At 39.7% G+C, this 23,595-nt stretch overlaps 2 protein-coding genes across 4 annotated transcripts; one reads left to right on the top strand and one right to left on the bottom strand.

The window, feature by feature from the left end:
• Window positions 1-1,119: 1,119 nt before the first annotated feature.
• ddx31 (DEAD (Asp-Glu-Ala-Asp) box polypeptide 31) lies at window positions 1,120-18,824 on the top strand. 3 transcript variants are annotated; one of them, XM_027162900.2, is made up of 21 exons: window positions 1,120-1,267; window positions 1,377-1,495; window positions 3,415-3,656; window positions 3,735-3,810; window positions 3,900-3,943; window positions 4,039-4,109; window positions 4,884-4,948; window positions 5,657-5,701; window positions 5,793-5,834; window positions 6,100-6,164; window positions 6,246-6,365; window positions 6,477-6,583; window positions 6,921-7,150; window positions 7,298-7,459; window positions 8,563-8,622; window positions 10,480-10,530; window positions 10,706-10,845; window positions 11,097-11,181; window positions 11,823-11,931; window positions 12,172-12,370; window positions 18,212-18,824. In XM_027162900.2, exons 2-21 carry the CDS (start codon window positions 1,397-1,399, stop codon window positions 18,354-18,356), a joined length of 2,157 nt encoding a protein of 718 aa, XP_027018701.2. In that variant the 5' UTR covers window positions 1,120-1,267; window positions 1,377-1,396; the 3' UTR covers window positions 18,357-18,824. The 3 variants fall into 3 exon arrangements, with proteins under 3 accessions (XP_027018701.2, XP_027018699.2, XP_027018700.2); XM_027162898.2 differs by having other exon boundaries at window positions 11,820-11,931; XM_027162899.2 differs by having other exon boundaries at window positions 1,136-1,267; window positions 1,381-1,495; window positions 11,820-11,931.
• Window positions 18,825-18,979: 155 nt separating this feature from the next.
• Window positions 18,980-23,358, bottom strand: barhl1a (BarH-like homeobox 1a). Its single transcript, XM_027162923.2, has 3 exons — window positions 22,388-23,358; window positions 21,088-21,310; window positions 18,980-20,550 (listed from the first exon to the last, which is right to left on the bottom strand). The coding sequence occupies exons 1-3, from the start codon at window positions 22,758-22,760 to the stop codon at window positions 20,247-20,249; spliced, it is 900 nt and encodes a 299-aa protein (XP_027018724.1). The 5' UTR covers window positions 22,761-23,358; the 3' UTR covers window positions 18,980-20,246.
• Between the last annotated feature and the right edge of the window lie 237 nt (window positions 23,359-23,595).

Here is a 23,595-nt window from a genome sequence, read left to right as displayed (position 1 = left end):
GGTGATTTTTCTCATTCCGCTGTACACTTGTTAGTTGGTTGGTTTGTTTTTTTTCTGGTCTGTCGATTGCAGTCTTCCCTGTCTCAGGTTTTAGATTTAGGCTTGTGGACTCTATTTAAACTCAGCAGTGGCATTCAAGTGTTGTTGAAATTTAATGAGTTGCATCATAAAAAAATAGAACTGAACAGCACTGTCTTTGGAGAAAAAATACAGCAGTATACATGCAGTAGATATACTTAGAAAAGCTATACTAATGCAAATTCTGATCTGCAAAATGTGTCTAAATAAAACCCTGGTGCAGTTCGTTTAGACAGGTGAGAACACAGCAGTCACAATTGGGAGAGAACCAAATCAAACAGTTTCATTCTTTTACAAGTACTGCATGTATGAGTCATTTGTCTGAGTGAATCTAAGTCAGTTGGGTTTGGTCCAGTTTAAAGAAAACTCTATTAATGTTTAATTACAGTGAGAAAACGATTAAACTTTGAATTGATCCAATTCTTTATTTACTTTGTATTCCAGCACACATTTGTGTTTGGGTGCTTTCTGTAATTTTAAAAAAACATATGATGGAATGAATGAATAAATGAATGAATAGATGAATGAATGGATGGATGGATGAAGGGATGGATGAATGGATGGATGGATGGATGGATGGATGGATGAATGAATGGATGGATGGGTGGATGGATGTATAGATGGATGGATGAATGAATGACTGACTGACTGACTGACTGACTGACTGACTGACTGACTGACTGAATGAATGAATGAATGAATGAATGAATGAATGAACGAATGAATGGATGGATGGATGAATAGATGGACGAATTAATGAATGAATGAATAAATGAATAAATGAATGAATGAATGAATGAATTGATGGATGGATGGATGGATGGATGGATGGATGGATGGATGGATGGATGAATGAATGAATGAATGAATGAATGAATGAATGAGCACATTTCAGCTTTTTTTGTTTTTTAATTATGTGCATTGCGAATGTAAAATAAACCAGAGCGCAAACGAACCAAAAGTATGAATTTGACTCAGATAAATTTGGACTCATTAAATGGATTAAAAAGTGGCGAAAAACAAAGCCACAAGCTGGTGGGTTGTTTCGAGCGTTTGTGGACTTTTACTTTGACACACGCCGGACCCGGAAGTGCTCTCCTTGCTCTTTGCACGAGGAGAAGTCGCACGAGGATATTTAAACTGTCTGTTGCTGGTGTTTTGCTGCAGCTGCTAAGTGGCTAACATTAGTGTAAGTTTATTTAAACACAAAGGCGTTTATCACTTTATCCTCCGCTCACACGCTGTTATAATGTCACTGTAATACACTTTAAAGTGACTGTTTCTATGTGATGTTACAGACAGTTGTGTGCAGTTCATTATGGCTGAAGAGACGCTGATGCTCAACATCTCTAAGCAGGAAGCTCCTGACTGTAAACACAACTACAACAAGCACTCAGCAGGGCAGAAATGGGCAGCAGTGAGTTAGTACACTTATTACAACCACACTCATTGTCTAGTGTATTCAGTAGTGTGTGTGGGGGGAGTGTGTGTGTGTGTGTGTGTATGTGTGCGCGTGCGTGCGTGCGTGTGTGTGTGTGTGTGCGTGTGTGTGTGTGTGTGTGTGTGAGAGAGAGAGAGAGAGAGAGAGAGAGAGAGAGAGTGTGTGAGTGTGTGTGTGTGTGTGTGTGTATATGTATGTATCTGTGTGTTCTGTGTGTGTCTGTGTGTTTGTGTTTCTATCTGTGTGTGTGTGTGTATGTATGTGTGTTGTGTGTGTATGTGTGTTTGTCTGTATGTATGTATGTGTATTTTTGTGTGTGTTTCTGTGTGTTTGTGTATGTATGTGTGTTTTTGACTTTGTGTGTGTGTGTGTGTGTGTGTGTGTGAGAGAGAGAGAGTGTGTGTGTGTGTGTATATGTATGTATCTGTGTGTTCTGTGTGTGTCTGTGAGTGTGTTTGTGTTTCTATCTGTGTGTGTGTGTATGTATGTATGTGTGTTTGTCTGTCTGTATGTATGTGTATTTTTGTGTGTGTTTCTGTGTGTTTGTGTATGTATGTGTGTTTTTGACTTTTTGTGTGTGTTTGAGTGTGCACGTGTGTGTGTGTGTGTGTGTGTGTGTGTGAGAGAGAGAGAGAGAGAGAGAGAGTGTGTGTGTGTGTGAGTGTGTGTGTATATGTATGTATCTGTGTGTTCTGTGTGTGTCTGTGAGTGTGTTTGTGTTTCTATCTGTGTGTGTGTGTGTGTGTGTGTGTGTATGTATGTGTGTTGTGTGTGTATGTATGTGTGTTTGTCTGTATGTATGTATGTATGTGTATTTTTGTGTGTTTCTGTGTGTTTGTGTATGTATGTGTGTTTTTGACTTTTTGTGTGTGTTTGAGTGTGTGTGTGTGTGTGTGTGTGTGTGTGTGTGTGTGTGTGTTTACTAGATTCTATAATTGACTAATCCACATCACAGCTCTAATAGACTGTAACAGATCGCCTTTTCCATAGTAACAACTCATTCACAAGGATTTGGGAAACTCCACATAATAATAATAACCTTGTAATAAACACATTGAAAACTGTTACATAGCAAAAACATCTGAGTATTAATGTCAGGTTTAGTGTAAGGGGAATTGTGTTCTTTTTAATTATTTATGATAGGAGTCTTTAGTGTCAGGTCTTTGTCACAGATTGTCGGTGAGTTTACCAACATGGAAAAGTTTTCAGGACCAGGAGAATTCAGAGAGTTGTTTTATGTCTATTATGTTATAGTCTAGTCAAGAGATGAAATTGAACACATCTCTAAATGATGTGTTGTACAATAACATTATATATACAGTATATATATACATTGTATTAATACATTATTTTATTTTTTAAGGCATGCTATTAAAGTAAAAATAATCAACTTTAAAATAGTACCAGAAATTATAATTTACATTGGACCCTATCACACTGCCACATCACAAGATTTAAGAGATTCGGGTATTGTATATGTTGTCTGTAGACGTTCCAATAGTTTCTAAAACAACAAAAAGCAAAAACAAATTAAATGAAAATCAGTTCAGGAAATAGAGAGGGTTTTTATTTTTATTTTTCCCAATTTATTTATTTATTTATTTATTTCATTTTTCTCAATGCATCTTTACTGAACATAAACATAAAACAAAGTTAATAAAAATATTCATATAAACATTAATATAATTCAAAAATTCAAGATTAATATTAGATACAGTTTTGTTGTTAGATATTAATTTGTTCGAATTGCTCCCCAATGAACAAGCCTGAGGTGACTGAAGAACTGAGTTCTTGTTTTATGCGCTAGGATATGAAGCAGCTCTGATATTTTCCCTGGACATTCTGTCACTTTTTCGGTTGCTGTGTAAGTAAACGTACGCTATTGGTGTTTGCAGAAAAAGGCAGCGAATGGAAAAAGGAAGGCTTCATTCGGAAATCAAGACTATGGCTCTGCTAAGCAACAGAAGCTAACTGCCCAGATGAACACAAAGTATGAGGACCAGGCAGAGTCTAAGTTCCTCTCAAATCCAAAACCTTCACCAAAGAAAGGACACGAGGAACACAAGGGACACGATAGACCTTTTATTAAAACCTCATCTCTCTTCCGTAACAACCCTGAGATCCCAGATGTGCTCAGGTCAGTAAACCTTATCTGTCCTTGCATCATGTTCCACCTAGATGCTAAAATGAAAGTAACATGATATTTTTCCTGTAGTCCTGCTGTGACTCAGGTGAAGGAGAAGGTCTTCACTAGCAACTCGTTTCAAGAAGTAGACCTGCATCCTCACTTAGTAAGATCACTTATAAGACCGTTGATGTTAAATTACAGTTCATTAGCAGTCATAACCTAGTGTATTCTCTTCTGTATTATGTTCTGCAGATAGCGACTCTTAACAAAGTGTTAAACATAAGCAGTATGACCAGGTACCTACTTTATACAGTCTTTATACAGATTTTGAACAAGCCTTAACAACTGGACAGCTGTTGCTTGGATTCTCACATGTTGTATGTATTTGTAGTGTTCAGAAGCAGACCATCCCCGTGCTCATGGCAGGAAAAGATGCTGTTGTTCGATCTCAAACTGGATCAGGTATGACCCTCAGGTGCATCTTACATAAGGCTGTTCATTAAGGGCAACTGATAAGTTGTACATGGAAACACATGTACAACATGAAAATGTTAAACCATTATTTTTTTTTTTTTTAAATTGTTGACATGGTCGATGTTTTTTGTGACGAGATGTTTATGCCAAGGGGGCACGGTGGCTTAGTGATTAGCACGTTTGCCTCACACCTCCTGGGTTGGGGGTTTGATTCCCGCCTCCACCTTGTGTGTGTGGAGTTTGCATATTCTCCCCTTGCCTCGGGGGTTTCCTCCGGGTACTCCGGTTTCCTCCCCCAGTCCAAAGACATGCATGGTCGGTTGATTGGCATCTCTGGAAAATTGTCCGTAGTGTGACTGTGAGTGAATGAGAGTGTGTGCGCCCTGTGATGTGTTGGCACTCCGTCCAGGGTGTATCCTGCCTTGATGCCCGATGACGCCTGAGATAGGGACAGGCTGACCTGAGAAGTTCGGATAAGCGGTAGAAAATGAATGCATGAATGAATGAATGAATGTTTATGCCACTTATTGGAAGCATCCTTAAACATAACTAGAATTGGATAAAATTGTTTTAGCTGGCAAACTGATGTGGCAATCTGTTACTGTTATTAATGACTGAAAAATTAATGACACTACATTTCACTGATCATTTGTATGTCCTAAAACATTTCTTTTTAACTCTGTTGATGATATAAAACAAACAAAAATGCATTATGAGTCAGTTGTAACCTGTGGCTAATTTGTCCTGTGTGTCACCGATTAGGGAAAACGCTGGCGTATGGGATTCCTGTGGTCCAGTCTCTGCAGGCAGTGCAGCCAAAAATCAAGGTGAAAGCTGAACTGTGAAACCATCATCATTTGTTGGTTGTTAACTGTTGTACTTTGTTTTTAAAGACAGGTGAAGCTAACTGGATCTTTTCCTAATGTCCTGTATTAACATCCTGTTTCAAAATGCCTCTTAACAAAAGATAAAAAATGTCAAATCTGAGTGATCTTCATCAATACTGCTCCAAATGTGTGTGTGTCTGTTTGTATGTGTGTGTCTGTGTGTGTGTCTGTGTGTTTGTCTGTGTGTGTGTGTGTGTGTGTGTGTGTCTTTGTTTGTTTGTGTGTGTGTGTCTGTCTGTCTGTTTGTGTGTGTGTGTGTGTGTGTGTGTGTGTGTGTGTCTGTCTGTGTCGGTTTTCTTTCCAGTCTAGCAGAAGCCACACATGATCTTGTCTATTGAAAGCCAATATCAGCTGATTAAACAGGTGGAATCAGAGTTGAAGAACGTCAATAATACTGACAACATCTGGGCTGAAAAAATTGTAATTATTGAACTGGACTATCTTACAATTGGATTATATAATACCATCCAAAATGATGTGCTTTAGAACTCGCTGAGGCCCATACTGGGGGAAGAAAAAACAGTCCCAGGATACACAAAGTGATCCTACATCTACTGAAGTGATAGCATCCAGAGTTTTGCTCCTCACCTCCATGTATAGCTTTTATATATTATTTGACTAACATTTCTTCTCCTTCTGTTGTTCCAGAGATCAGACGGGCCACTGGCACTTGTAATCGTGCCTACAAGAGAAGTAGGCGGATAATAAAAAATCTATTTACAAATGTTTCGTAGTCATTTTAATGACAATTACATAATGTTCATCTTTCATTCTTGATCGTCAGTTGGCACAGCAGAGTTTTCAAATCTTCCAGAAGCTTCTGAAGGTAAAAAAAATAAATGACTCGATACTATTAAAAAATATTCTTACGACTCTTAAAGTTTCTTGACAATGGCTTTTTTTTTGTGAACTGTGATCACTGACCTGTTTAAGATTTAGGATAGAGATTTCTTACACTTATTAAATGAACCTTAGAACATTCATTAAACAAGTGAAAATTAAGTCAATCTCTTAACCTGTATCTGTGGGATTTTATTCTTCCCAATTTTCTAACACCACATTTGGGCAATTTGATGTCGTTTTCTTCACAGCCGTTCACCTGGATCGTGCCTGGTGTCCTGATGGGAGGAGAAAAGAGGAAAGCAGAAAAAGCCAGGCAAGAACTTAACATAAAATAGTTCTGGACACTTTGTATACAATTAATCTTAGTATTAAATTTGTGTTTCTTCTGTTTCAGACTGAGGAAAGGCATAAATGTTTTGATCTCCACTCCAGGGCGACTGGTAGACCACATTAAGAACACTCTTAGCATCGCATTTAGCGCTGTACGCTGGCTTATTCTGGATGAAGCAGACAGGTTTGTTTAATTGTATTTAAAGGTGTATTTAAGTGTTTAATGGAGAATCTCGTCTCACGTTCGTTTAATATCTTCAGATCTGTCAGCTTCCATGCTCTTTGTTTTTGGTAGGACTCTTGACCTGGGTTTTGAGAAGGACCTGACCGTAATACTGAACGCTCTGAATGCTGGCGGCTCCGCTAGGCAGACGGTGCTGCTTTCTGCCACACTCACTGAGGGTAAGTCAGCCTCTGGTCATTTGGTACCAGCTCAAGGCACTAATAGGACCAGTGGTACCCTGAGGTGGGTCTGATTCTATGCAACGCTGAGGGGTTACATGTTGGCTGTTATCATAGAACACACTGACAAACACCAAAAATTAAGAGCCCCCGATCATTGAGCCACTTCATAATTCAGCAGCTAAAAACATTCCGACAAAAATAAATCACAATTTTATTCCAAGCACCAGTTTTAGATTTAACCTAATGGTATAATTGTGCAGTGTAAAACCTCTTGTAACATACATTTATTTATTTATTTATTTATTTATTTATCTATCTATCTTTAAACAAACAGGGCTCTCCCGCTTAACCAGCATTAGCATGAACGACCCAGTGTACATCCAGGTCTCGGATGTCACTGATAAAAGCGTGGACACATCTGAACCTCTCCTGTCATCCCAATCACCACCTTCTCAGCAGGCCGACAGCTACGCGGTGCCTGACAAGCTGCAGCAGTATATGGTGGTGGTGCCTAGCAAACTGCGCCTGGTCTGTCTTGCAGCATTTATTCTGGCCAGGTGTAAGGTAATTACTGACGTGCACACAGTCAGAGGTTTATAATGCAGCTCAGTGTGGATTATACTGATTCTTGCAGTATAAATGAGATGGATGTCGTCTTCGGTTCCATTTAAAAAAAAAATAAAATAAATAAAGTTTCTCCTCATCTGTTAGTTTGAACGAGATCAGAAGCTCATCGTCTTCATATCCAGCTGTGAGGCGGTCGAGTTCCTTATCACCCTCCTCTCCAGTGTCCTGTGTGGCAAATCCAGCACCGCAAACAAGCAGCCGGAGTCCATCAACTTTCATCGACTCCATGGCAACATGGAGCAAGAGGTTAGATGTCTTGTATATGGAAATGTTACCCTGAGCGCTGTACAGTACGTCTTTCACTCTAGTATCTAGAAAGCCTTAGTTATTTCTCACTCCGTTATTAGCCTGATTTAACTTAGCCCAGGTTCTGAACCTATCACAATATGGATGTCACAGCCTCTTGTACACTTCCTGCCTTGTTCGAGTAGGTCAGGTCAAATTAGCCAGCTGGTGAAGTGGCTGCAACAGTCGGGAGCCCTGGGGCAGTGCCATGGGACTGCAAGATGAGCCACCTTTGCCCAGGCCTCAGACCTCATTCAGCCATGCTAATGGACATGACCAGGGCTGCTCATGTGCTCCAAGTAGGCTGGCGAGCTCAGGGCACAGCCGCTCAAGGCCTCTATGACTCCCCCTTCTTAGATAATAAGGAAAGGCCTTTCAGCAGCTTTATGGATGGGTTTGGTGATGTGACAGCTCTGGCCATCTTCTGCAGTGAAAGAAAACAACAGGAGACACACAGCTGTTCCAGCACAGTTAACAGATTGTGCTCTACTTACAGGAGGGAGAAAGTAGTGATGTCCTTTGGTTCCACAGTCATATTTGTCACTACATCTTCACCTTCTTTTATGATAGAAGAAATCATAGCAAGAATCCTAATTCTCTGACTGGACCAGCTTTAACCACCACTGATCTAATGAACAGTGGAGTAAAATACATCAGGACTATTTCTGACCTTGTCTCATGTTATTAATCATATTTTCCAATTTAAAAATCCTTCATATTCTCTAATCTCTCAGTAAATGAAAGGACAATGAATGAATGCATAATATAATGTTTAACCTTCTCCAGTGTCCATGCCAGCTAGCATCAAACAACTCGGCCACTTTGTGTAAATTTTCCTTATTTCTCGCGTGAAGATTTTTTTCACTCCAAAGCAAAAGTCCATTGCTTTTATTTAAAACATCGTTGAATTCGGTAGTGATTGGTAAATCAGTGCATGCTTATCGTGGTTATAGCTAACTCATTATCAGTGCAGGAAAAATATGAAGTGACATGGCAGTCTGGGACTAGACTTGAGAATAGAAGTCCCATAATAAAGCTTCAAGTGTGTGTTCCTGTGTGAACAGGAGCGGACAGAGGTGTTTCAGGAGTTCTCCCAGAGTAAGACCGGCGTCCTGCTGTGTACGGTGAGTCTTCCTGTAAATTACAGGATTTGTGTTTTATGTTAAAGATGCTTAAATTTGCAAAGAGGCAAAATAAGAGCTCATTTCTAATGAATTTCCAGATCAATAGCACCGCAAATGTTCAGTGTGTTATTGTTTGTTTGTTTGTGTTTTTAAATGATATGACGATTACTTTTTAATTGCTGTCTGTCATCTTTTCCTGACCACGTCTTGGTACTCCACAGCCGTCTGTTTCTCTCAAGATCTTCTCTTTCTCTTTTCTTTACTTTGCTCCCCTCTGGCACAGCTGTTGGCAGTAGGGCCATAAGGGGAAGCCCTGAGGGAGCAAGTGCTCTGTTAGCCCTGGCTTTGAGTGTGGATTGTCTCTCCAGGCTACAGCTGCCAGGCCTGGCCTGTTCTCTCTCTAGCAGCAGTAGCAGTGTTTCCTTCTCGCTGCATGTGAAAGGTCTCTCAGACCGTGCTGGCTACACTGCTTAATAAACCACGTGTCCTCGGCTGTCCGGTGGTCTCCCTACCGTCCTAAACATTTTAACCTCAGTGTATCCTACAAGAACGGAGATCCTGTCTGGGACGTGTGGTTGGAATAAATTCACCAAATTTAAATGGCTAGACATTTAAAAAACAAACAAAAAAAACAACTGAAATCTCTAGCTATCACTTATATTGTCTGTGTGTGATTTACTTCAGAGGGGAATTTCAGAAAACTTTGACTTACAGTAAAGGAAGTCATCCATTTTGGAGCAAATTTTATAGACTAGATGGCTTTTTTCAGCGAGATTAACTTAATCAGTGTGAGTGTTAATGATCTTTGTTTTCATTATACTCTTATGGGGGGGGTGTAAGGCATCTAACGTCTATGTCGTACTAAGATCTCTAGCTTTCAAGTGTATCTCCTGTTGGCTGGAGTCTGTAGAAGAGCTGTGGAAGATCGTCAAAGACGCTCGGGGAAAAATGATCGGCTAATTAAACTGCACTAATGATACCTGAGGCTGCTCGTGTTTTTTAAACGAATATTTGTCGCATCAGATATTAAATTAGGTTTATAATAATTTGGTGCTCCGTATGATATTTCTGTGTCAGAAACATTTATCTTCATTCGTTCTGACGGCATCTTTTGCTTTACAGCGTTTTTTCACATGTTAAGACTTCTACGCAATATTGTAGGTTTCCTCAGTACAGGGATAAATAGATTTTTGCTTTCCGACACACATGCTACACGTTCAGGAAACCGCTGAAGAATTTCTTTGCACTCTGAACAAGAATTTCTTCTATAACGGATGACATTTGCTCAGTGCAGATAAGCACAGGATGTCAAACTTTATTAATTCCTCACTAATTAAGACTGAATCAAACGGGATTTGGACCATTATGCATCAGCACAACATGATGATCTCTAAATTCAGACAATATGCTATATATATATATATTTTTTTTTTTAAATGTCTAGGCTGTAAATGTGACTGGACAGAGAAGTAGTCTCGTATTTGGCAACAACTCTAGGCCTGTCACTGTGTAGCATTATTCCTGGATTAAATGAGTCGTTTTAATGGCTTTGACAGACTTTCCTGGCCCTGCACCGGCCTCCATCTGCACTCTGCCCAACTCTGGCTTATCCCAGCTGGGCCACAGGACCAGAAGAGGGAGGAGTGGAGGCCCAAAGCTCAGTACTAGGCTCTCAGTCTTCTATCAGTTATTAATAAAGATCTAATCTTGGCTAGGCACCACAAATCTGTAAAGGATAATGGGGAGAAAATCGAGAGAATAAACAGCCTTTGTTTAGAGACGAGCTTCGAGCTGTTTGAAACGGGTCAAGTTATGCATGTCTGTTCTGCCAACTTATTATCTGGATGTTTTGTAAAGGATGTGGCAGCGCGTGGATTGGATCTTCCTCAAGTCACATGGATATTGCAGGTACATTTGCTTCTTTTCTGCCTTTTTATATTACGTAACATTAGGAAATAAATGAGTAATTAATGTGTCGTATTTAAAAAAAAAAGGGAATTATTATGCAGATTCTTCCACAGTGAGGCACAAAAGGAGAATTATAAGTAATTTATTATTTTGCTGTCTCACATTTACATTGCAGTTTAACCCTCCGTCTTCTGCGGCGGAATACGTTCATCGCGTCGGCCGTACAGCTCGTATCGGAGCTCGGGGCAACAGCCTTCTCTTCCTCACCCCCTCAGAGACCGCCTACATGAATGTCTTGGCCAATCACAATATCAGGTCTATGATCTAGCTAATCTCAGTTTGTGTAAGTGACCAGATGTGATGCAGAGGTAGTTTTCTTTGTTTTACTTAAGTGTCAACATTGTAAAGTAGCAGTTTGCTCTTCCCTTTCTCATCTGAATGCTGCCAGCCAATGAAGAGAGCGAGCACACACACTTTCATCCTCTGAGTAAAATCATAAAGCCAGTAATAATGTGTAGTAATGGTTTCTTATGTCGTTCATCAAACCTTCATTCTCTGTGTTGCAGTCTCCATGAGATGAAAAATGAAGACATCTTGTCGACTCTGTTGAAGGACGAGCGTTTCAGAGGCAGAGGGAATTGGGACAAAAAGGTCATTTTGACCCCTTGATACTGCATGCTGTTGTACTTGAATCCTTTATAATGCTCTCTGGAACTGTAGGCATAAGACCGACCTGTACTCGTTAGGTGTTAATATGGAACTATTGAGAAAGATGTCCTCTCTCTCTCTCAACTCTGTAACATGACAATGAGGGGGGACGACAGCCAGCTCTGAGGCTCTCTTAATCCTGATTTAATTTCCCCCTTCTCGCTCTAAACCAATCGACTTTCTCCACTAATACCCCCATGGGCACTTTTCATCTTGGAGGCCAAAGGTCAGGAGACGGCAGGGGGCTCAGAAAATACAGTGTGTTTAACCAATGTCCTTTTTTTACGCGACCGTCTCAGAGGTGAACAGCTGTTTATACTAATGTGTTCTACTGGGTAGGCTTTAATAGGTTACTCTGGATTACATTTACATACACGTAATATATGCGATACGCAATTTTGTGTCCAAAAGCACCATGAGATACAGTATATGACCTCATATATTTTCTTTTGAATGTAGAAGGATGCTTTTATTTTTTAGATTATTTCCAGAGGAAAATGTGCTAATGAGATGATTTGTCTTATTTTAAGGATTTTTTTTGTTTACCAAGCCAAATAACGCAAGTGTTGCTCTCTTATCAGAAGTCAGTCGGTGCTCGTGAACAGGATGTGCGTGAGAGAGCTACAGTTTTACAGACAGACTTCGAGAACTATGTCCACGCCAGTCCCGAATCGGTACAGGCTGCTAAGAAAGGTGAGTCTTATCCGATATCACGCACATTTACAACACTGGTGGAGCTACACGCTACTTACTGTGGTGATATTTTAATCAAACTGGGAGAATGTATATGCTGGAATTGCAGGACAAGGTTTCAGACAGGAAGTAGCCCGTATATGTGTAACTATATAGTGTTCAGTTTTTCTAATTTAAGATTGTATTTGCATTAATTTATTCCATCAGCTCTGACTTGTTTAACTTCCATCGTTTCTCCAGCCCTGCAGTCGTTTGTGAGGGCGTATACGGCATACCCCTCCGCCCTGAAACACATCTTCCACATCCGTCACCTCCACCTGGGTCACGCCGCCAAGAGCTTCGGCCTGCGAGACGCACCACAGAGCCTGTCGTCTGCCATCGCAGACTCCACAGCTAAAGGGAAATCCAAGAAACAAGCCAAAGGAAAGGATAAGAAGAGGTATGTTGATGGGTTCAATATACACAAGCTTTAAAAGCTTTGATTTTTACATTCATAATTCACGTATGCATTCATAGGCGTTTGTGTTTGTTGTATTTAATTTAATATCTAATATTTGAAATATGACTTTTATACAGATGTTGTTTATGTTAATAATTTTTGCTCTTTCAGTCTCTGTGCCTTTCATTAAATGGCATTTCCTTAAAAATAGAAACTCGGAAATGAAAATGTTTAAACGTTCAAATTAAATTCAAATTTAAACGTTCAAAATCCAAACCCAACATTTAGGATATTAACATATTTATGATATTAATTATATAATATATGCTGTTATTATTCGCTCTAATAACACATTCACTGTGACCTGGTGAAATTAACATTACATCAGTGCAAACTGTGGTTTTTTGTTTGTTTGTTTTGTCTTTTCTAGCCTAGTATGAATAATTAGTTTTACCAGAAGCACTATATAAATTAATCTACTGCAACATTTTTTTCATAATATATCACCGTTACTCCTTTATATCTTCACGTATTTCCCAAGTGATTACTGTATAGGTTCTTTATATATGTTTTTACACTAATCAATATGGCAATATCGATGATTATTTTTTAATATGGCAATGTTTTCATGATATTACTCATTATTTATTTTGGCCAACATGTAAAAAAAAATTGCAAGGATTAGAATTTTCCAATATGACAATAGTACGGTAAATAGGCACGGAAGTTAAAATTAAAGTTACTACGGAGAACTAGATTTAACAGCAGGTTTGACGTGTCATTGAGCAATGATGTCACGGTTGACTTTTGTTGCCGAAGATTGTGTTTTTTAGCAGAAAATTTAGCTCCACAAAATTCAGATTTGACACTAAATGGAGGGAAAATGAAATTCAATGTAGCACCGTATTTTGGTTCGTCTTGGCGCAGTTGCGTTCTTAGAGGTAGAGTTAAGCTCTGTGCCAGTACACAAGCAGGCTTGGCAGCAGCACCTCTTTCTCTGTCCTGGGGCCTCAGAAGGTCAGAAAGGAGTAGTCAAGCCCTGACCTTTACCTGCTTTGTACTCTCCCTTTCTTCCTCTGTGTTTTTTGGCAGCATGTACACTTCTCTTCTTCCGTCTTGCTTGTCTCCTGTGCTTAACACTCACCAGAGCCAAAAGTTGCAGTTTTCTGGCACAAAGCAGGCGTGCTTGGCTCACATCAGGCTGTCCTGGCCCGCATCAGGCTGTCCTGGCCCACACACCTCGATCTCGCTTATCACACAGAAGAATTAAACCTGAATCTAACCTAGTTTAATCCAGAGTGTATTGGAGTATTTAATCATTTAGGAGACATTTTTGGAGTCCAGGTGGCACGTAAAGATGAAGGCTAACGGCTAGATGAAGCTTGATCTGTTGTGTGTGGACATTGCAGCGCGGTTGCTAGGTGGAAGCACTGAGTTCTGGCCACTGCTTGATGCTGCCAGGTTATTAGTGGTCATCAGATTGGCCTCCCTTAGGATCCTGAATGCACAAGCTGTAACCTGAGTGTGGTCAGCTGGGCTGCGTCCAGGCTGGTCCTTGAATGTGTGAGCACGTGTTTGTGGTCAGTCATACTGGCTGGCTGTGGTCTATACCACTCTACAGACCAAGGATCTTGCGTGTGTGTGTGTGTGTGTGTGTGTGTGTGTGTGTGTGTGTGTGTGTGTGTGTGTGTGTGTGTGTGTGTGTGTGTGTGTGTGTGTGTGTGTGTGAGTGTGAGTGAGTGATGTGACATACAGCTAAGTATGGTGACCCATACTTAGAATTTGTTCTCTGCATTTAACCCAGCCAAAGTGCACACACACCCGGAGCAGTGGGCAGCCATTTATGCTGCAGCACCCGGGGAGCAGTTGGGGGGGTTTGGTGCCTTGCTCAAGGGCACCTCAATCGTGGCCGGCCCGAGACTCAAACCCACAACCTTAGGGTTAGGAGGCAGACTCTCTAACCATTAGGTCACGACTCCCCCCTTTTGTGTGTTTGTGCACGTGTGTGTGTGTATATGTGTCAGTGACAGATATATCAGAAATATCAGTATAAATGTAGCTTTATTACTAAAACAACTGATCCGTTTTACTCTCCACTTTCATTTTAATGTTCTGTAATCCTGCTTTCTCTTTTAACTCATCTCTTGTTACTTGAGTGCTTTGAAACAAGAATGTAAGCTTTCATGTTCGGTCTCTCCATCAGAAAGCAAATGCCAGATCTAATTTCACTAAAAGATGCAGGTTAAACATATCTATGTTTCATGAGTGTCTTTTAATAATCAGCTCATCTGTTACAGTGAAGGAAGAACCTTGTTTTGATTGTATTAGGGCTTAGTTTGCACTTCTCTTGTGAGCTGGAAGTGTTCACACTCATGTATGAGGCAGTTTATTTATTATAAGGAAAGTAAAAAAAATCAATTATCAGAAACAGGGTTTTAAGAAAAAGTTTAAGAACCATATTTTGAATTACGCTAGATAAATAAAATTAAATTCAGTCACAGGCTCACAAACATGTTACATAATGAAAGAAACATTTACACTCGACAACTTTAACGATGATAAATTACATCATGTTTCATCATGATGCAGGCTGGAGAAGTCAAAACTGAATTGCAGTGTGATTCCTAAAACAAAAGCAGTTTATACTTTTCACCCTCTCATTTTGTGAGTAACACAACTGTGCTGTTAATCTGTATGAAGTGCTGGAGTATAGTCCTATTTATCCGAGGTACTAATATCGTCACTGTTAGGTGTGTGTTTGTGTGTGTGTCTCTCTCTGTCTGTCTGTCTGTCTGTCTCTCTCTCTCTCTCTAACCACTGGTAATTGGCAGGTGACCTGCAGCAGGACCTGTGAAAAGAACCCATGGAGCAGGACAATAAGTCCATCCCTGAGGGGTCAGACCCCTAAACACCCATCGCTCACACACAAACACGCTGATGTCCGGATAACAGATGATTCTCTTAATATATTCATCAGCTGTCAAAGCAGAGTGTCTGCATCTCCGTTTAACTAACATCACCATGCACGGCTCTCGTCTGGGTTAAATCCAGGACTGAGCAGAACCGGTGCCGATTATAGCATCCATCTCCTCTGTGTGTGTGTGTGTGTGTGTGTGTGTGTGTGTGTGTGTGTGTGTGTGTGTGTGTGTGTGTGTGTGTGTGTGTGTGTGTGTGTGTGTGTGTGTGTGTGTGTGTGTGTGTGTGTGTGTGTGTGTGTGTGTGTGTGTGTGTGTGTGTGTGTGAGAGTGTGAAGTTGTCCTGACATGGTTGGGACTGGCCACCGTGTCAGTAGAGACTTCATTACGGCCGTCTGTGGCATACGCCATCCATGTCCAGACAAGACTTCTCTAATGAGCTTTATCACACCACTACCAACATCCACATGCAAACACGCACACACCGTAACAAAAAACAAAACCTCGAGAGCTCAGGAGAGTGGCCATTATCGGCCGCAGCACAGTGAACTGGCTAAAAATACCCAGCAGCCCCAGGGTGAGGTTAGACTTACTGCTGCTTGCTTTGCTCTGTTTTTTTCCCTTAAATTTGAAATAACAGATACTCCTAGGTAAAGAGTGTGTGAGAAGTGTGCACACCTGTTCGTATATATTGTGCAGCATTGAGTAGAACTGGTGCAGTTAGACAGCATTGCACAAACACACACATACACACATCAGTAATAAATTTATAACTACATGTAGACACGAATGTATATTCATTATTAATAAAATACTAATAAGTAAACCAGTAGTTATCAGCAAAATACGTTTGTATCATAAACATTCATAAACTAACTTTGTTGTTTTCGTGATGAAACATAATCATATAGATGCAATAGCACAAGTCTTGTGTCCCTGAAAATGTATTCAGTCTAACAGGCTGACTCCACTTAAAAAAAAAACATCCTCCTTCCTCAACTCAATATTTTTTTAGATTTAAACCCCCGTAGCAAAGTCAGTAAATATTCAATGTCTTCCCGCTCACTATCTCTTCTCACTACATGGACTATAATGTATTGATGTTACAGTGCAGACACCACATAATCCACCACCACAAAAAAATGACTCCAATATATTTATGATGAACTAGTAGGCTTGGCCTTAGTTACTCCACCTCACAGGTTACAGAGGAACCAAGATGTTTTGTACACGTTTCTTGCCCAAATCTTCAGAATCTTGAGTATTAAAATGAGACACACAATTCCATATTAAAAGGTTATTTAAGCCTTTAAATTGAAGTTGTTTAAAATCACATTGTGCTCAGGCATCAAGAAGGTCTGTGGTTGGTTGTTTTGTTTCTCACTGTGAAATTAGATAGTTATTGGTCTTGTTGGTTATAAAAAAAAAAAATTAGACTTGCTACCAAACGTGAGAGAAATCAGTGACGTGTCTATAAGCAGAACGAGTTAAGATTAAAATTTTCTGTCGGAAAAAAAAATCAGTTTGTAAAAATACTATAAATGAAAGGCCTTTATCAATTTTTTTACATTATCCACTGCCAGTACTACGTTCTTTGCTCCCCTTCCACCTGGTCTTCTGCTTACACGGTGTATCTACCTTCCTTCTCTCCATCATGTCTGCCAGCTCTCTACCTTTCCCGGTCATTGTACCACCCTTCAGTGTCCCTGTTCTCAAACCTTTACACCTGCCTTTCCTCCTTTCTCTGTCTACATACACCTCTCCCTCCACTCCTTCCTCGACCAACCCTAGTGTGATTTCCACCGGCACCATGCGACCCGGTACAGAATTCACAGTGATGATTTGCATGTTTGGAACGTTTTATGTCGGATGCCCTTCCTGACACAACCCTCTTTATTTATTCGGGCTTTGCGACCGGCCCAGAAGTCACTGCCTTGCAACCCCCGTGGCCAGATTATGTGACACATTTAAGCGGTCATTTAGCTAAAAGGTTTGTGGAAAGTTCTATTTACTCGTTTTTTTATCTATTTATAATTTAGTTTGTATATAAAATTTAATATCCAGCATCTTCACTTTTTGTGGAGAGGTCATCTGTTTGAATGATCATCTATTGTATAAAATATTTTCAGTACAGAGACTTTATTGGATATTATGTAAACTGAATCAAAATCATAGTGTACACACACACACAATCATTTAATCTCATCTCATTCTGTGTTAGATTGATGAATTCATCTGTTAGGGTCTGTTTGTGCGCGTGTGTGTATACATACATGTACATGAATATTCTGTAAATTCTGTGCTGAATGTATGTCGGTTACTGCGTCTGTATATCCGCGGCCTTCATGTCCACAGACCTGTAGAGACTTTTAACAGATCAATAGCTACAATCTTGTAGCTCCTCTGAGCCCTCAGGGTGTGTTGTTTGCATGTGTGTGTATATGCGTATGTATAGCAGCCCCAGAGGGACATCTCGCAGCTCAAGGCTGCAGAGTTATTGATTAGACAAACAAACTGGTTTTAAACCAGTCTCCGCTGCTGACTACATGCCTGTTATCGACAACTGTGGGAATTTCTCTCACTTGTACTAGATCGTCTCGGGCCAACCTGTCCCCGTCTCTTCCCAGCGTGCTTCAGTGTGTCCATGCTTTCTGATTTTTTTCTTGAATTATTCAAAAGAAAAAATGTTTTGTTCTTTAAACTGTAATGTCAATAGCACATATTGTAAACATTAACTGAAGAACATCATTGATGTTTAATCTAATTATATTAATTTGTATTTTGGATAAACAAGAGAAATTATGCTAACATATCAGAATAATGTTCTTTTGTTTGGTTTGTTTTTTTTTATGATAAATCCCTTTCTTGTTTGTTGAAAGCAAAATGTACAAGAACATGACCGTATTTATTTATTTATTTATTTAAGGCCCACTAATAAGCTCACAGCCAGAGAGCGAGTGGCCAGCCTGATCCGCTCAGAGTACACCAGCGGGATAGATGGAGAGTCCAAGTCCAAAAAGAAGAGAAAGAAGAAGAAAGCAAATGCAGAAGATGAGCTGACAGAAGGGTGAAGGAGAGAGAGAACCAAGGTGGATGTAAAATCATAGTCATAGACAGCTTTGGGGAAACAGGTGTTCAAATCAACTGCTGGACATGTTTACCTGTGACATTACAAAGCACAAGGAAACTCGCCATCATCGTCATCTCCAAGTGCCTGAAGTCGGGCTGAGTTTAACTGTGTGGAAGGTTTGTTCTTTCGAAAATATTTGGATTTGTAAATGTGTAATGCGCTTTTCTTTCTTTCTTTTTTTTTATTTGTATTACAGGAGTTTTTAGAAGTATTGTGAAAAATGTCACATAACCTAAAACTGTGCTTTCCTTGATTTAAGGACCAGGTTTAAATATGTTCTAACATAAAATAGATGTATTAAATCTAAGGTATTTGTTGGTTCCTGATTAAAATGACACGGACAATTCAAAACAAAATCTGTTATTTGCTTATAGCAGCTGAATAAAGGATCTCATCCTTACCGTTAAAACTTTGTTTTTTTTTGCTTATTTATTCCAAGAGTCTTTTTTGATCAGCTTTTGTCGGCTGCAGAGCCTCTGAAAAGGAGTGTGTATGTAAAGTGTGTGTGTGTTGTGTGGCACGGCGGAGAGGCCTCGGTTTCGCTCACCAGCTGCTCCTGCCTTTAGTATAGCGCGGTGCCGCTTACCAGCTGTTTAGCAGCGGCTCTGATGCGACAAGAAAAAAAAAATAGTTGAAGCATCACAAGCCGCTTGGATGTCTTTACTAATTACTGTCACCTTAATACTATAAAACCTGTTGTGTCATTTGTTCATATTATTTAGTAGCTTGTGCGGAAGTCGGTGATAAACCATGACACTGAATGTTAACCGCATATACATTTACATTGTGTTGCTCAATCAATCAAATGTCTCGGTTTCCTTTTAATATTTACGTTTCGAATAAGAGCATTGGATTAAATTAGGCGACTCTATAATAGAGATTCATACGTAGATATTTTCACGTAAGCGAGCATTTTGCTTGGTTTACAAAATACCGTTTAATAAAGTAATTTAAAAAATCGAATTTTTTTGTTGTTGAAAATACGATCATTAAAATGAGCAATAATAAAAAATAAAGAAAAAAATAATTCTGACATTAGTACCATAACCTGCACACGCACACACACACACACACACGTGTGTAAACAACATATTCACAAACAACACGAAGTATCCCGAGTATCGTGTAACATATTTTATTTATAATTTTTGTTAGGAAAAAAAAACTTTTGGCGTCAACAAAACCGTTTATAAACTACTGATATCCACGACACAGTGACAAACAATTTTCAAATTATTATGCCGTCAGAGGCATCTTTATATCAGGTAGACCCCGAAGAAAATAATTTAAAAGAGATAATAATAATTATAATAATAATAATAATAATAATAAATGTATGTGGCAGAATATCGCAAATGCGTTAGTGGGAGGGATAAACAGTAAAAATTAAGTAATGTTTGTTAATATATTGTCATTATTATTATTGTTATTATTATTATTATTATTATTATTATTATTATTATTATTATTATTTACACATTTCTATTACTATAGCTTGTTTTTCTTGATCTTATTTGAATTATTTGGCAGACAGTTTCTGGTAATCAGACAGCTGAAATCTGAAATATTTGGTTTGTCGGACCATCAGTTCTGCCTTTACAGCCTGGTTTCTGTTCAGGATAAAACCGCGCGCGGGATCAGCAGCCAATCAAAAGGCTTGATTTCACCAATGACAGAACTTTATACAAAGTTCGCAAACAATGCGGTTTGTCCAGTGGATTAATCTCGGAAACGCAAAGAACGTTCTTGTGCACGTCCACTGTTATGCGTCCTGCTGTTGCTCAGCTGTAAAACGCTTCTCACTTTGTCCTTTCTGAGGATCCTGAACCGTTCACCGCTGTGGTGTGGGTCTCGGTAACGCAGCAGTGAGTGGGGACATGTGCGTGGACAGATGCGGGGACAGCTGGGGCTCAGCTCCACCCTGCAGCAGAACTCTAGGTACGAGCGGCCTCTGTAGCGCTGGAGGTGCCGCAGTGGGTCCTCTGTAAAAATACAGTCCTGCTCCCGGGTCCAAACTGGACACTATGCTCTGTGGATAAAAATACGGCGACGGGAACATTCTCTGAAGAGCAGAGTAGTTTCCTGCTTCGGCAAGGAGCTCCAAACCAACTGCCGTCTGTCGCTTCCACTTTGTCCTTGATGATGGAAAAAATACATAATCTAATATTAATATTGGTGGGTTTTTTTTTAACGAATTTGATGAATTTAATGATTTTTAAAAAAAAAAATGTTTTAGGACATTACAGTATAAATTATGTATAATTATTATGTTTATATAAGGATATGTTGATCTGTGCATGCGTTGGGTTTTTGTTTAGCATGTGTAAACCCATCTATCACTCAGCAAAGATCCATTTTCTGATAAATAATTCAGAATTCTAGCAATTGTGTAATTACAGCTTGGCGGCTTAATTATTAATACGCACGCAGTAATTTATTATTCATGCCCAAATATGTGGGTTCTTACTGTAGCCTGTGAGGTCGGTTTATACAAATGTTACAGCAGGGAAAAAATAAAACTTTTATGGGATTTTTTTTTCGTCAAAAAATATTAAGTTGTTATAATGCACTGAGTTATAGATTGTGTTTATAGACAAAGACATTGATTACAAGCCGCGCACTGGTTTAAATTTACAAGCAGGCTACATGCACAACTTATTCATGTTGCTCACCTGCGGTTCTGGTACCAGGTCTTGACCTGCGTGTCGGTGAGGTTGAGAGAGGCCGCGAGCTCCATCCGGTCCTGAACACTCAGGTATTTCTGGCGCTCAAAGCTGCGCTCGAGCTGCGCGAGTTGGTGGTCGGTGAATGCTGTGCGTGCTTTGCGGGGTTTCTTCAGCCGTGAGGACGGACTCTCTCTGCTGCTGGAGATTTCCCTTTCTGGTTCATCTTTGGCTAAAGCAAAAAATATAGATGACATTTCCACATTTCGAAAAAATCTAAAAAAAAAAAAATAATAATAATAATAAAAAAATAATCAAATGTTCCCTTGTGAAAAAGGTTCTAGTTTTTCACACCACAGTCAAATTTGCAGCCAGCTCTAAGCCATTGTGCTTGCATTTGTATTTATTTATTTTTTTTGTTTCATATTTGCTAACTATTTTTTTTGTGATGTCTCGAGTACAAAAGTAGTAAAAGTTCGAATCGGATTTGGACAAGCAAACAACTATCCACTTAACTTGGTCTCAGGGGGATGAGGAGCTCAAAAATACTACAGATTCTACAGTAAAATAAATCTCAGAGCTAATCTGATTACCGCACGGACACGTTGCCGTTAGTGGCCCAGATATTTCAGCTCTGACAAAAAGGTGAACTAATTTGATCTCCGCAAATAAATAAAAAAAGTAATTAATTAATTAATCAATTAATAAACTATAACATAAGTTGTGTTATTTAAACGTACTTTCTTTTACGAATAAGAAGTTAATTAATTAATTACACGAAACCACATGAACTATATTTTTAAACAAATTGTATATTTAAGTTTCAAACATATTTGAGATGTTTTTGTGATTTACTCCTTAGGAGATGGAGATGTTATGGAGATGTATGTCAAATCTAAGATAATAATATACTAGGGAGCTTTTTTAAGGATTCCTTAAGGATTCGAATACCCAAAAAGAGTTTATGTTTCTTACAAGATAAATCCGCTTAAAACCTTGGATTAGATATTTTACTGCGTTATTTTTCAATATTGTTTTTTCTTAGTCTATATTCTACAAACACACCTTTGCTATAGAACGCTGTATAACCAATACAGTTTCCTTTTACTGTATCAGGCTAATAAAAAAATTATTACTAAGATTACGTAAATAAATAGAAGCTGCACATGATCACAGCATTTTATACTTAAAGAAATGCTAGAGAGAAATATTTAAATTGCTCATGTATGTTTTTTGTCTAATGGTTTTATAATTATGATTAAACATTATATTGAAGTATTTTCCGTCTTTAAGCTATGTTGTCTCTTACCCCGATATTCACAATCCGATGATGAGTTGCTGTGCAGTCTGTCAGTGTAGTCCTCGGTCTCGCGCACTGAGTCTCCGCTGTTGCTGTACGGTGCGCACGCGGCGAGCGGCCTGCAGTCCGCCAGAATGTCCCGGATTAAAAACGAGGAGGTCACTGTCCTTGGTTGAGACATTACTAACGGAGACCCGGGCTCAGATTCTCGCCTCGGGGACGGCGGAGACGAGCAGTCACTGTCCATCTCCGAACGCGGGCTGGAGGCCGGAGAGCGACAATCTCCCGTTAAAGCGCCTGCTGTGGAGACGCGAGGACTCGTAGGTCTGTGCGAGAGCAAAGAGTCGATCCCAAAACTTGAGCCGTTTGTTGGCACTTCCATTGTATAGTAAACACAGCGAGGAACAGTGCAGATCTTTCACTCGAGCATTTGTGCATCAGGTGACGAGAAATTGTCCTGCGTCTGGATCGACTTTTAATCAAGAAAAATAAAGTGGATGGATTTATCCTCGTCTTGGGAAATTTTTCATATAAAAATTAGTTTCCAAAATCCAAATAATACAAGGCTAACGACTTTTTCCTAAGCTGTTCAGATCCGGTAGTGAATAAAGGTGCTGGTTATGAATAAAGTCAGGCGCAGTTCCACAAACCGAACTGCGCGAGCCCGAACCGAAACAGCATGATGCTTTCAGCACCACGGACAGGTACCCAGGTACCGCACCGACGCACGCTGAAGCCTTAAATCGACTGAACCAAATCCCCGAGATATGTCAGTGTCATGCAAGTCGTGTAGCGAGGGAAGTTCAAACTTCTGCGTGGACTGAACAAGTGTAATAGCACACAGGAAAAGGCAGCGATCTCTCAGGACTTCTGTGCCATCCTTTCTTAAAGAGAACAGCCAATGGCAGAAGAGAAGGATGAGTTTAAGGGTGTCCGTTACGCGCGTGTCCAGAGCGCCACGTCCCGATTGGCTGTTTCTTTCTTTTTTGGGTGGGTGTGGGGTAACTGATAATATACATGCTGAGGGAGGGGTAAGACACACACACACACACACACACACACACACACACACACACACACACACACACACACACACACACACACACACACACACACACACACACACACACAAACACACAAACACAAACACATAGAGGGTGCAAATTTCAGAATGTTTTGTATAGGACTGACTCACCTTTACTTTCAGTTAACCTTCT

The sequence above is a fragment of the Tachysurus fulvidraco genome, chromosome 9 (assembly GCF_022655615.1).
Source record: "Tachysurus fulvidraco isolate hzauxx_2018 chromosome 9, HZAU_PFXX_2.0, whole genome shotgun sequence".
Taxonomy (NCBI): Eukaryota; Metazoa; Chordata; class Actinopteri; order Siluriformes; family Bagridae; genus Tachysurus; species Tachysurus fulvidraco.
The sequence above is the reverse complement of the archived record's forward strand: the minus strand, read 5'-3'. Positions and strand labels throughout refer to the sequence as shown.

What these genes read in the sequence shown, in the direction of transcription:
- ddx31 (XM_027162898.2), top strand. Translation starts at nt 1,397, where the DNA reads ATGGCTGAAGAGACGCTGATGCTCAACATCTCTAAGCAGGAAGCTCCT. An exon ending in AACATAAGCAGTATGACCAG is followed by an intron (nt 3,944 to 4,038) that starts GTACCTACTTTA and finishes ATGTATTTGTAG; the next exon opens with TGTTCAGAAGCAGACCATCC. An exon ending in CCGGCGTCCTGCTGTGTACG is followed by an intron (nt 8,623 to 10,479) that starts GTGAGTCTTCCT and finishes TGTTTTGTAAAG; the next exon opens with GATGTGGCAGCGCGTGGATT.
- barhl1a (XM_027162923.2), bottom strand. Translation starts at nt 22,760, where the DNA reads ATGGAAGTGCCAACAAACGGCTCAAGTTTTGGGATCGACTCTTTGCTC. An exon ending in ATCGGATTGTGAATATCGGG is followed by an intron (nt 21,311 to 22,387) that starts GTAAGAGACAAC and finishes TTTTTGCTTTAG; the next exon opens with CCAAAGATGAACCAGAAAGG. An exon ending in ACCTGGTACCAGAACCGCAG is followed by an intron (nt 20,551 to 21,087) that starts GTGAGCAACATG and finishes TCCATCATCAAG; the next exon opens with GACAAAGTGGAAGCGACAGA.